Source organism: Perna viridis, chromosome 3, assembly GCF_037379345.1.
Source record: "Perna viridis isolate PV_CMFRI_1.1 ecotype Kerala chromosome 3, ASM3737934v1, whole genome shotgun sequence".
In the NCBI taxonomy this organism is placed as follows: Eukaryota; Metazoa; Mollusca; class Bivalvia; order Mytilida; family Mytilidae; genus Perna; species Perna viridis.
The window spans coordinates 12,224,272-12,237,201 of record NC_142447.1 but is presented as its reverse complement, the minus strand read 5'-3'; the positions used below and the strand labels follow the sequence as shown (position 1 = coordinate 12,237,201).

General features: G+C 31.9%; 1 protein-coding gene across 5 annotated transcripts in view; it reads left to right on the top strand.

Moving 5' to 3' along the window:
- The window catches only part of LOC148621035 (1-phosphatidylinositol 4,5-bisphosphate phosphodiesterase epsilon-1-like), a 236,868-nt gene that overhangs the window by 187,876 nt on the left and 36,062 nt on the right, over positions 1–12,930 (top strand). For all 5 annotated transcript variants that reach the window (XM_088575034.1, XM_088575035.1, XM_088575036.1 and 2 more), the window contains 2 exons: positions 7,054–7,202; positions 7,939–8,155. In XM_088575034.1, coding sequence (XP_088431160.1) covers positions 7,054–7,202; positions 7,939–8,155 — 366 coding nt within the window. The remainder of the gene's footprint in view (positions 1–7,053; positions 7,203–7,938; positions 8,156–12,930) is intronic.

Sequence of the window (12,930 nt, the reverse complement as noted above, 5' to 3'; positions counted from 1 at the left end):
AGGTTGTATTTGAGGCTGAGAGAAAATTTAGAAAGCATCTAAGTCATAACATGAGACAGATTAGTCAGAGCTTGGACAATCTCAACCAATTTGGGTCACTCTCATTAAACGGGAAGTATAGAAATTATAATGGTATAAAAAGCAGATTAATTAACTCTGTCGTTCCATTAGGTATTGTTCAGTCCAATGTTCAGCAAGTTTTACAATGTCGACAGTACAATTTTTGTGGCTCGATGGAGAATATTTCTAGGTTTAAAACTCATTTCTGTGATTGGGAACCAAGAGTGGTAAAAAAGAGATCGTTGAAATGCTTCGACGAACTTACTTACGATGGGAGTATGGAAAGACACAGGAGTAATGGTCTAGGAGTTTGTATAACAACTCATAAACGCATACATGTAAGTAAATCATATCAGAAACATCGCTATTTTTATCTATTTATTAGTATTATATATGTTTGTGAGAAAAAGTGATGAAGTAACAATGTGATGTAGGGCAATAACACTTCTTAAAATGAAAGCATTTGATTCTTTTGAATGCATATTACAAAATATGTACTTGCTTTTATTTGATGAAAGAATGTTCTGTACAGCTGAAAATAATTTGAAATTTTTAGCAAAATTTTTGTAAAGATTTAGGAATTTTTTTTACACATGTACTTATATAAAAACTGGATACAGAGAGGAAATACTTTACTTTTAGATTTCTTGTAAATAGAATAGAAATAAGATCCAAAGTTTGCCTTAGAATTTGATTTGGTTTCATATCATTGTGAAAGGATAAAAAGTAAAAAAATGTAAAGTATTTTTGTGTATTTATCACTCTTTTTGCTCTTTTTTTTTTTTTTTTTGGGGGGGGGGAGTCAGATGCTGTCTGGCAATTTCAATAAACCCTATTTGGTCCAATTCTGTTGGCTCAGCTTTAGTTGAATTTTATAATTGCTTAATACTACAAAAAAAAACAAACAAACTTTCTTAGTTTCAAACATCTAGGGCTTATCATTTGGTTTAGTGGAGGAAATGAAAATAATGTGGTAGGTCGGCCTACCTGCATTGTAGTAGGTAATAAATTTAAATAGCCAGTTAGCTGACTAGAGGATCAATTCTGAATTGGTTAGTCACTGGGTTGTCACCGAGTAGTCTAGGCCCTAGACTTTAGGGTTTGATCCTTGGTGTCGGAGTATAATTTTGTGAGGAAAATCATGCTCTCCCGTTACATTTTGCTCCCAACTAAAAAATCCATTGAGAATGGATAGCTATAGTGAGCTAGATTAGAGTTTTTCATGGAATGAAGAATCTTGAGGTGGGGGGAGTGTGGCGGGATGGCCTACCTGCCCTGTAGTCAGCAGTAGATTTAAATAGCCATTTAACTGACTAGGCTACAAGATTAATCTGTTATTCCCTGGATTGTTACCATGTGGTATAGGGTTAATCTTTGGTGGCGGAGTATGGTTTTGTGAGGCAAATCATGCTCCCCCGTCACAATCTTTCTGGAGGATTCCTAGTTTGAAATTCCTCCTTTGTCAGAAAATTTAGCGAAAATAATGATAAAAATGAGAAAATGCTCGCTTGACTTCCGTTTCAAATCTCTAGGTTGGACCCTTCACCTTTAAAGATGTTTGGATCAACCCCTACCCCCTCCCAGTCCAAAACATAGAGGCCTATTGCAATAAAATACTGGTGTCAAAACAGCTATACTTATTTTGCACTGTCCATGTGATTTCTTGAATCACAAAAAAAATCAAAACTTGTTTGATCTGCACAATACATCATATATGCTACACTTCATTAGAACAGTATGTGCCAATTTTAATTGATCATTAAAGGTCAATAATTAGATCATATATATCATGTGACCTCTGCTTTGTCATGTTAATTGAGATTGATCCATAAATTGGTTTTTTTTTCATTGACATATTCTTTTATGTGTGAGTGAGTGTAAAAAGATGTTGAAATATGGGACATAAGTCTCCTTGAATTGATTTTATATTTTCATTTTGATCACTGAAAGATTGTAATTGAAGAAATTTTTTTATAATATCTTTATTATTTTGAACCTTGATCCTGTAATTAGTCCATGGCCTGCCTAGTGAACTGACTTATTATCAAATTATGGCATATCTGTACTCCTGCAAATGAAGTTTGTGGATGGTAAAGGAATCACCCTGTTTTTCTATCAGTCTCTCTGACAGTTTATCCCAGTCCACACTTATTTTAAGCACAATTCCCCCTGAAAAGGTGAGGGAATTTTTGAATTCTTGAAGGAAAGAGATAATCAAACAAAAAGATTTAGAATTTAACACCTTTGAAGTAGGGTATTCTCTGTGAGTTTGCTTGCATTATTCCTAGTTTAAAGCTATTTTCCATCTTTGAAGTAGGGTATTCTCTGTGAGTTTGCTTGCATTATTCCTAGTTTAAAGCTATTTTCCGTCTTTGAAGTAGGGTATTCTCTGTGAGTTTGCTTGCATTATTCCTAGTTTAAAGCTATTTTCCATCTTTTCTTTTTTCTTCTGCCTTATTTAAGCTATATTTAAAAAAAACAGAAACATATAAAACAAGGATTAATTGCCATTGGACCTACAGTTCTCATTTGCTGTTCTTATCTAAAATGGGCCCAGGTACAATATTTTGAAATTGAAGAAAGTTCATTTTCTTATGAAAAATTTACATAATTAGAACCTATTCATTTTTTAATTTGGAAAGGTCTGCTTCATGCAGGGTAAACATCCAGTTTATTCAGGATTTGATTGTAACAGTTTTCTCTATATGACACTTAAATCTATTAGTTTATTCAGGTTTGAGTTGAACAGATTTTGCTGTTTAAAGTTTGAATCAATTGTTTCATTCTTGGTTAGTACACTGTTAAAATGGATAAATGAAAATGATATCTACCAATTTATTCTGGGTTTGAATTTTGAGGTTTGCTGAGTGATTTATTGGAGGACTGTCATTGCTATAAACATACCTTTTCTTGGATGAGTTTGACAGCTTTCACATGTATGTAGATGGAGTATACTATTTTATTCTGGGTTTGAGTTTTGAGGTTTGCTGAATGATTTATCCAAGGGATGCTGGTTGATAAACATACTGTTTATTGTTTATTCTACATTTTAGTTTTGACAGGTTTCACTGTATGAAGAATAAATGTTTTTAGTTTCTAGTTTATTATGGTTTTACTTTGACAGGTTTTACTGTAAAAAGATTCAATCTATCAATTTATTCAGAGTTACATTATTACAGGTTTTACTGTATTGGGAATAAATTATTCATTCAGCTTGTATTGTTACTGTCTATCAATTGTACATTAAACCTGATTAGTCAATACAGTTACATCCAAAACAGATCTATGTTAATAAGATTGTAAAATCATGTTAGAATATCAAATTTTCCACAAAAAAATGTGTAAATCACAATCAAAGTGGAATTATTTATCCTAGGTGACTTTAATATCATGCATGTTCAAAATTTATATGAGAAAATTCGATGTTCGATTAAGCTCGCTTATTGGTTTGCAACTTATTAGCAAATATATGAAACCTTCTGTGCATGCACGATTTATTTGAAATTACAGATGCAAAAAGATGTTAACATGATGGAAACTCATTTTGTTTGTATTAATTAATTTTCTTCCTATGAATTCGTAATTTACGGTTTGTTTATTATACATCTAAAGCATTAAACATATTTACATAAATTTGAACATGCTATGGAGAATATTTACATAATTGGAAAGAAATATGATGAAACCCTCATGGATGCAATATCATGAAATAGTTTATGACTAGTAAAATTGTCAAATCATTATTGCTAATTTTATTTATAATATGAAAGCATGCTTTAATCCTCAATTCGGAAAATGGAACCAATTGGGAAATGCGTAAACATCCTTATTCAAATTTGGAGTGGCCATTAAACAATAGGTAGACGGACTTTGCAAATTTTACTGTAATTGGAAGTCGTAAAGATGGATAATAAATATTTGGAAGTCAACACAGTGTAAATGTACTCCAGCTTTCCTAATTGTTTAATAACGATTCTGTCAATATTTCTCCGATTAATCATGTTTAAGTCCTTTTGAATGCCAGTGAAATCTAGTCAAATGCTGAATTACTGTTAAATATGTCCGTGGGTTTGAATAGAAAACTTCAAGTTCTTTTAAACGTGGAATATTGAAACAATCTACTTCAATGTTTTTAAAGTGCATTTTCAAATTTTCACAGTGATAAAAACTTGGGAGAGTACATTTTTTAAAGTTTTCTTAATACATATTTATGTGGTGTGGTGTGGTCATAATAGTCAATGCCTATTTCTCTGTGAATAATTTTCATATTAGAAAATTTTGATATGGAACTAAGAGGATTTACCAGTATAGTGACCATTCCAATGTGAAGTTCAGATATTTATGGTGCATTTAAAATGTATTAATCATAAGAGGGATACAGATTACATGCTAGATTAGGATATTTATGTTGAGATTCCACCTACAATTAGAGGTGTTACATTTAGATTATGTTTGGAGTCATGAACTGTGTAACAATTTTTAAATATGAGCCTTTTAATGGTGGTCAAAGGAAAATTTAAATCTGTTCTCTTCAAATAGTGTTTGAAAGATCAGCGCAATATGGATTTAAATTTTGGTATTGTGGTCAATTGTGAATGCAAATCTGCACTGTTTCAAGATTGGCATTCATGTATTAAAAGGTGTTCCAAAGTCATATTTGGTATGGATTAAAGGGACATTGTAGTGCATGAAATTGGCGAGTCTCAAAGTGATTGTTCAGTCTTAAGTGTATTCGTATATCGGAAATATTACCGAAAGGTTCTTTTGAAGAAATGATAATTTGCTCTACGATCCATTAAACTGAACTTGCCGTTTGAATACAAAATGGAACACAGATATTTGAAAATTACAAATTGCTAAGTCACTTGTACTGGTTTTTGAATCTGTGTTTTTGTATGTATATTTGAAATTCCAAAAATGTAGGGAAGGAAATGTTATTTATTCAATGAAGAGCTACTTAATTTGAAAAAACTTGGTATTTTGTAAGCAATTGAATTTGGTTGTGACAGATGTCCTAGTTATTTAGTGATAGGAAAATTTTTTTTATGAAAGGATTTAATTATTATTATAGATACTGCATATTCAATCGTCATCAGGAAGAAGTTGTTATACATAGAACGAGATATTATATCATAAAGGACGACGGATTATATCGTAAAAAAAAATAATCCCTCTGTTAAGACATTGGATTTGTTGATTATGAGAATATAAATAAACTATGTTTTTCTAAATGGATAAAAAATTAAGGAGAAAGAAGGAAAAAGTGCAAAAGAAACAGGTATGCCGTGAAAAAGACTGTAACTCCACAAATTCTCAAATCTATCTTCAAGTATTAAATTTCCATCCCTTCTCAGACAACACTGAAAATATAATTATGATATTTATTAGTACATTTTGTGCTGTAACATATTTTTTTGAAATTCTGCACCCCCCCCCCCTTTCTCCCTCATCCCTAAATGCATTAAAGTAAAGAGTGAAAAAATGTTCCAAGGGCATATGTAAATGTTAGGTTCTTTTTTCTAGCTGAAATTTCAAGCTTATGCAGCACCTGTAATTATTTATGTTACATAAAGGATAATTCTATGATGATTCATTTGTAAGTGTTACAGCTTTTACTGTTTTTGTTTGTCTTAAGAGGAGCTCTTGGTTTTCATCTTAATTTCACTAAAAACTTCAAACATTTTGTACTCATTAGACCACAACTTTCTCAATAAACTTTGCAATTATCAGTAGTCTGAAATATGGTTTTGAAAGCAACTGCATTAATATTTTGATGAAAATTATGAATTTTATAGCAGATTGAATTAAAATTTGTTTTATCAGATTTCACACATCAAGTCAATACTTAAACAACCTGATGTTTAGAATTAGCTTCTTTAATGAAGTTATAGCAAGTAAAATAGTTAACTTCTGTAGATAGAGTTGATCATCTTTTGATTGGATGACCATAACCTGATGAATTTCCTTAGATAGTGAACTAGACAATTTAGAGATTAAAATGCTAAATTATTTCATAGGTACATACCTGCCATCCAATATGCATCTGGTAGAATTTTTAAATCTCCTTGTCAACTGTCTAGCCAACTACCGGTTCATCAGGTGACTGTCATTTAGTAAAGTGAAGACCAATCTATTATCTGAACATTATTAATGTATGCGCTATAAAAAGGAAATGAAAGGAAATTTTCCATTAATAAGTGCTTTGCAATGTATATGTTTGCACAATTTTTACCTAAGTGAAGAAACGGTTTTTTCAACCATCATACTTGGTGCAATTTAAATAATGGTAGTAAATACAGTACCTACCCGAGAATGTGGTAAAAAAAAATAACCATACAGGGAACTGTAATGTTGGTTAAGTTATCACAACATTTACCACATAACATTATGGTATGCCAAACTTGTGGTCTTATAGCATCCTTTGCTTTTCTAGAAAAACCCGCAGAGTTGCTTATAAAAAGTTAGGTCCAGGGTAGACAAAAGAGGAAAGGAAAACTATGACATGTTGAACAAGTCAGTTTTCATGGTGCAGACAGATACACTGTGATGATCCACAAGTTCATGATAGTGACCAAGATAGGAAATTACTCTGAAAATTCCTGTGACCATGTCCAGATGGTTCATTAAAAAATATTATTTGACGTCTATCGTCTGTGTCCCAATTATTCACCTAATGTAGTTCTGACAGTCAAGCATTTGGAACAAAGAATTTTCTGAAGAACGGTACTTTTGGTTATTGGATTATATATTTGAATACTATATTTTAGTTGCATGCCCTTTTCAATTTTTTTAGCCCAAGAAATAGTCCATTTAGGGTTTTTTTTTTTTGCCTTTTCATGAAAGTGTCAAATATTTTCATTTAAATTTCATCTGATCTCATATCCTTTTATAGCTTGGAATAGTGACATATTCCATCCTCTCTTCCTTACCCTTCAGTAAGTAAGTTTACATGGTACGCATACATACGACTTAACTTATTTCTGTATGTTACAGCTCCAGAAATTGGTTGTAGGAGGAGAACTCCCATGTACTAAGGAGGAGGCTGCCACTCTTGCCAGTATCCAACTCCATATTGAGGAGGCTTGGCCTGAAAATGATACCCAGGCAAATATCAAAGAAATTCATCAAAAACTACAATTCAGGTACAAGTGGGAAGCCAGTTTTGAATTATTCTTGGTGTAAAGGCAAAACAAATGATGTTCTTTTATTGTTGATAGTGAAATGGGTTTCAATCACAATAGAAAAAACTGGAATTTTATAGCAAAGACAAAAATAGAGAAATATTTTGTATTTGAAAAAAATATACATGTATCAACAATAAACAGTTTAAAATAAACAATTGTATAATAGATAATACTTTAAACATACTAATTTTAGTGGTGTACTAATTTTCGCTATTTTCTCATTGGGTAGAAAATCACAAGAAATAGTACCTGCGAAATTGATTTTGAACACTTTATAATGTTTACAAATTTTTGCAACCACAAAAATTAATACCTGTGAATGAGTTCATATGACAGAAATCGTCAAAATTAGCAACCACGAAAATCAGTATGTTTGCAGTACCTTAGGACTGAGCAAGAAATATAAACCAGTCTAAACTTTAGGAACTGAAGGATTGGTTCTGTCAAAGGAAGTTTTTGGTTAATCTAGTCTAAAATGTATTGAAATTATTATGAAGGGACTTATGAAGGAATCTGGTTTGGACAGGTTTACTGTTTATTCAGGGTTTGGTTTGGACAGGTTTACTGTTTATTCAGGGTTTGGTTTGGACAGGTTTACTGTTTATTCAGGGTTTGGTTGAGAAAGGTTTTACTGTATCGAATTTATTGTTATAGCTTTACTTTTACATTTATTTCTTAACTCCTTTTCTTTCAGAATCAATGATCCACAAGAAAATTTACGGAGAAGGAAAGAATTGATCCGCAGTAAATGTGCAAACAGAATCACTAGCACAAGGAGAACTAAAGGGAGACTATTTCGACAGTTGACCTGTGTCAGTGATAATGATGTTGATTCTACTGGAGAAATTGATTTGACTAAGTATCTCCCTCCCGATTTGGTGTCTTCTAAGAAGATTGGATGGCTAATTCAGGTAATAAATAGGAGTCGATATTGTTTTGGCTTCCTTGTATACATTATATTTCAACCTAGTACATATTATGCAGTTTGATGTCTTGCAAGAACCAGGAATTGCTTACCCTTCTTAAGCAGCTTAGCACATGATATTACATCCAGTTTTTTGAGGGTTTTTTTTGGAGGTGTTGTATGTACTGCTTGTCTCAGTGTGTATTTTAATGTTTTGTCTTCCTTGTTTATAAAACCTGAATGTCAGTATTGTGTTCTCCAATGTGTTTTTTGCCCATAGATTTCCCCTCTTTTTAATTTCACTTTCTCCAAGTCAGGAACCTCTATCCTTTCTTCATCTTGTGTGATGTTTAATTTGGTTTTATGTATTTAGGGTATAGTGTGATAGCCATTTCCCTGAACCATTACATTTGTCATCAATTTTAGGCAGACTTGGGTTGTCGGGAATCTTCTCCATTCCTTGAAAGTCTATAGACTACCTTTGTTTTCTCACTGTTTTCGTAGGGTTTTGTCTCTTTCAAACATTCCCAGATAGCACCTTCTATAGAAGCTTGAAGTTGTCTGATCTTAACTAAGAGCACTTTATATTTTGTTGTAAAGGAATACGCAGCTGCCAAAATTACAATATTTAATTGATTTTGATTTTAGCAAACCTGCAAGTAAAAACATAAAAGTTTAGATAGGTCCCTCAGTTGTGATTCACAACAGATGCATGTACTTTGGATTAGTTTATTTTCAAGTATAAGTTTTTGTAAGAATCAGGCAAAATGGGAAAATAAGAAGCATGCATATAAAAACCCACCAATCTGACCATAATATTTCATTCAAGGGTACTTTCTTTATTTGAAATGACCATTATTTGATCTGTGCATAACTGGATTTGCTCAGAAATTTTGATAGAATGTTAGGAAAATGAGTTATCTGCCCTTGAAATGTTCAAATTTTACCTCAATTTACCAGACAGAGAAAATTTTCCATGATTCTAATGGTACTAATAGTCAAATCAAACTTTCAAAATTGAAGATTTTTTCATACCATGTTCCACCCACTGCCTGATTCTTACAAAGACTGACACTTAACTACAAGTATTTACATGTTGTTCTTGTAAAACCTTCCAGGAACAAATTAATAAAAGTAGAGTTTAAATGAACAAGAATTTAATAGGTTTTAATGAGACAACTCTCTTCAGAAGGAAGATTGTACTTCTTCATAAGTACACTGAGATAGGAAAACAGATTTTCTTGATAAGGTTTAAGTGTTGCCTTGAACCAGCTATGGTTTATTCTTCATCAGAAGACCAGAACAAATAATTTTTTTGTCATGTCACCTGGTTCATGTTGAAAATAAGGTAGGCAGCCAAATTTGTAAAACCATTTCTAGTTTGAGAAAAAAATTATACATACACTTAGACCAGTAGCAAGAAATTTTAAGGAGCATAAGAAGAGTTTTTTAGACTAAATTTTCTCAATACTACCAGTATTAGTAATTCACTAATTTTAAGCTACAACGAATTTTCACTTCCAGGGGTTGTTGTTACTCCCCCCTCTTTTCTATGGGTATGTCACTTCTTGTGGATTTTAACATTGCTTCCCTTAAAGTACCAATAAAGTTTGTTAGGGTAGGCTTAAAAAATGTACAAAAAAATGTACAAAAAAAAGTAGGATAGGTTAGGATATGTCAGGTTTCTGGAAACTTACATTTTTTTGTCCTAATATCTCATAACATTTCTATATTGATAGGCATTTAATGTACTTTAAGTGATAGCAATCATTCAGTAATGTTTTAAGTGAAAAGGTAACTTCCAAAAAGGAAATTGGGTTTTGATAGAAATTTTTACAGTTAAGATTTACTAAACCAACAGAGTTTTATCAGTGATATCTGTAACATATGAATGATGAAAGTGTGAGGCGTGTCTACATCTATGTCCTTGTTTGAGGCGTGTCTACATCTATGTCCTTGTTTGAGGCGTGTCTACATCTATGTCCTTGTTTGAGGTGTGTCTACACAAAGTCTTGGATTGTTGTCCATTTATTTACTTAACTTATGGTTGATATATTGGAGTCCCCTTCTTGATTCATTCTGTCTTTCTGTCTGCATTGCATTTCAATTGTTTCAGCTTGTTCTTATCAAATTGATTTTCAGGTTTGGTATGTAACTTCATAGTAATTGGATATTTGTTGTCAGCAATGCTGTCTGATGTTTTTTATCCTTATGTGGTGAATTTATTCTGTCAGCATTGAAGTTCAATCAAAATTAAATTCTGTTTTAAGTAATTTCCTCATTTAAAAAAAACAAAACAAAAACACCTACTATATTCCCTGAACATTACCATGGTATGCACTATAAAATTTTAGTACATTGTAAGCAACATTGATTGCATCCTAATATCAACTTTTTGTTTTGGAGAGTGGGAATATCCTTAGCATGACAACATGTAAACTTCATCATAACCTTGAGCTTGAATTTATATGACATAGATTGTAGAAAAAAATAAAACCAGATTTATTTTGTTTTTTACTTATGAATTTTGAGATTTTATTGAATTTAAAGCTGAACTATATAAAGTATCCCTGACCTTGAGATAAAAAAATATTATATATTACACTCATTTTATTATTTATATTTTGCATTTTTAATAACTATTGATAAACAGGTTAATAACACATGAACAAAAAAGACCTAAGATACTGTATGTTCACCTTGACATATGGATTTTTCTTTTTTTAGAATAAATTTAAGTAGATGTATCACAATAACATATATGTGAGCCCATCAACATGATATTTTGAAGGAATTAAATGTGAAGGTGTGAAAATATATTATTTGCAGACTTATTGGGTATTTGAACTTGATCACTAGTTCATTGATTTACCAAACTGGTACAGTCCATGATGATGATTGGGGTTTTTACGGTCTTGACTATCCTTACGGATCTCACAAGACCGCCTCTTACGGGGATTCTGTTAGTAATGCCAGTTAGTAGTAGAAGGTAGCGGAGCCCAGCGTACGGGATACCTGACCGAAGAACTCAGTCAGAGTATGTCCTACTAGCGGCTGGACTGCTGTGTTGATGCTCTGGCTTATTCCCAGACCCCATGTGGGTCCGAGAGCGTTTCCCCACTGTAACTATTTGGTAGTATGTCAACGTGTAGAGAGTGGTACAGTCCATGGTTGTCTGTTGGGTTTTATCAGCAATTTTTATATTTTATTGTATCAACTACCTGATATATTTTTATCTCAGTCATTATGTGATACTAAAAATATCTTCAACTGCCAATTAACATTACACCATGCTGACTCTGATGTAAGGGTGTAGAGGATAAAAATTAAAACATCTGATAAAAATTACATCTAACATCCTATAGAGTCTTAAACATCCATTTTTATGGTCATGACAGAAAGAGTTATCAGCTTCAAAATCAGCTTTCAAGACTAGAAAAACTTTCTGCCTTTATTTCATAACTGCTGTTATTACATGTTTTTCATTACATGTGTCTTACAGAATATACAATGCTAATATTTGTGGGAAAGTGTTGATTGAATAACAATAAACTGATGAACTGCCTTAGAAATATCAAGGAGATTTAAACTTCTTACCATATATAGATATTAAATATGTGACTGGTAGAAAGTTTAAATATCCTTGTCAATTGTCCAGCTCATTACCAAAGGAGTTTGTCACCTGAACTTTACTATTGTACGAGCGGTAAAATAAATCATATATGGATACAATCACAACATACTACAAGTAATTTTATGTTTGTATTTGCATTTTTTTATTTAATCTTATTTAGAGGCATTACTTGATTCAGTAATTTACCTATCAGCATTTTTATGAAAGATGACATAATGTTTATTGAAGGTTCAAACAGATATAAATCATATGGAAATCAAACAAAAATTTAATGATACCTCCTGAACAAACTTTGATTGATATTTGTACTACAGTAATTGCTCGCTGATAACCGCATGAAGAAACGTTACCATTAAGATTTGTCAAAATCATGTCTCAAAATTATGGTGAATATTTCTTTATGAATATGGATTTTAACTATGATTTCTGCTATGTAAGTTTTATCTCTTTTTGAATGTTTTTCGGTCAAACTTCCATAAGTGGATTTTTTTTCATTGGTTTAGGCAAGAGTTGCTTCTCTTGTTTAAAGGTATTTAATTACTTAGTTTATAGAATTTCAACTTGACCTTATTTTTTTTAAAAATATTACAAGTGTTTAACACCATGACCCCTATGTACAGTGAAATCTGCCTAAACCGAACCCCCTTTTGGACTGTAGAATTAGTTTGATTTAGGCAGATGTTCAGTTTACACAGGTTCAAGATGCATTTAAACTGTGTTTGATGTAGACAGGTTTTCAAAGGTTGTTTTTTTAGGGTTTGGTTTTGACAGGTTTTGCTGTAGTAAAGATATTTGGTTCTACCAATTTAATGGTACATAAATGTATTTAGTTGTCAATAATTCACCTCTTTCTGAATTGATAACACACTGATTCTTGTGTTATTTTACTCACATGCAATTTGAGGGCTTGTTAATGGCTGAGTAGAACCTTCTTACCCTTCCAAAGCACCAACTTTCCCTCCCAGTTTTTTTTTATGGGAGTTCATGTTGCAAGAGCTTTAGTTTTTTGTGTGCTGTCTTGGTTTTTTTCATCTTCAGATTTTATATATATTTGTTCAGTTGTCTGTATTGTGTATGTGGATTATCCTTTGTTTCCAGTTTTTGCATTTTGGCCATGTCTTTAGATTCTGATGCCTAAGACTTGGGCT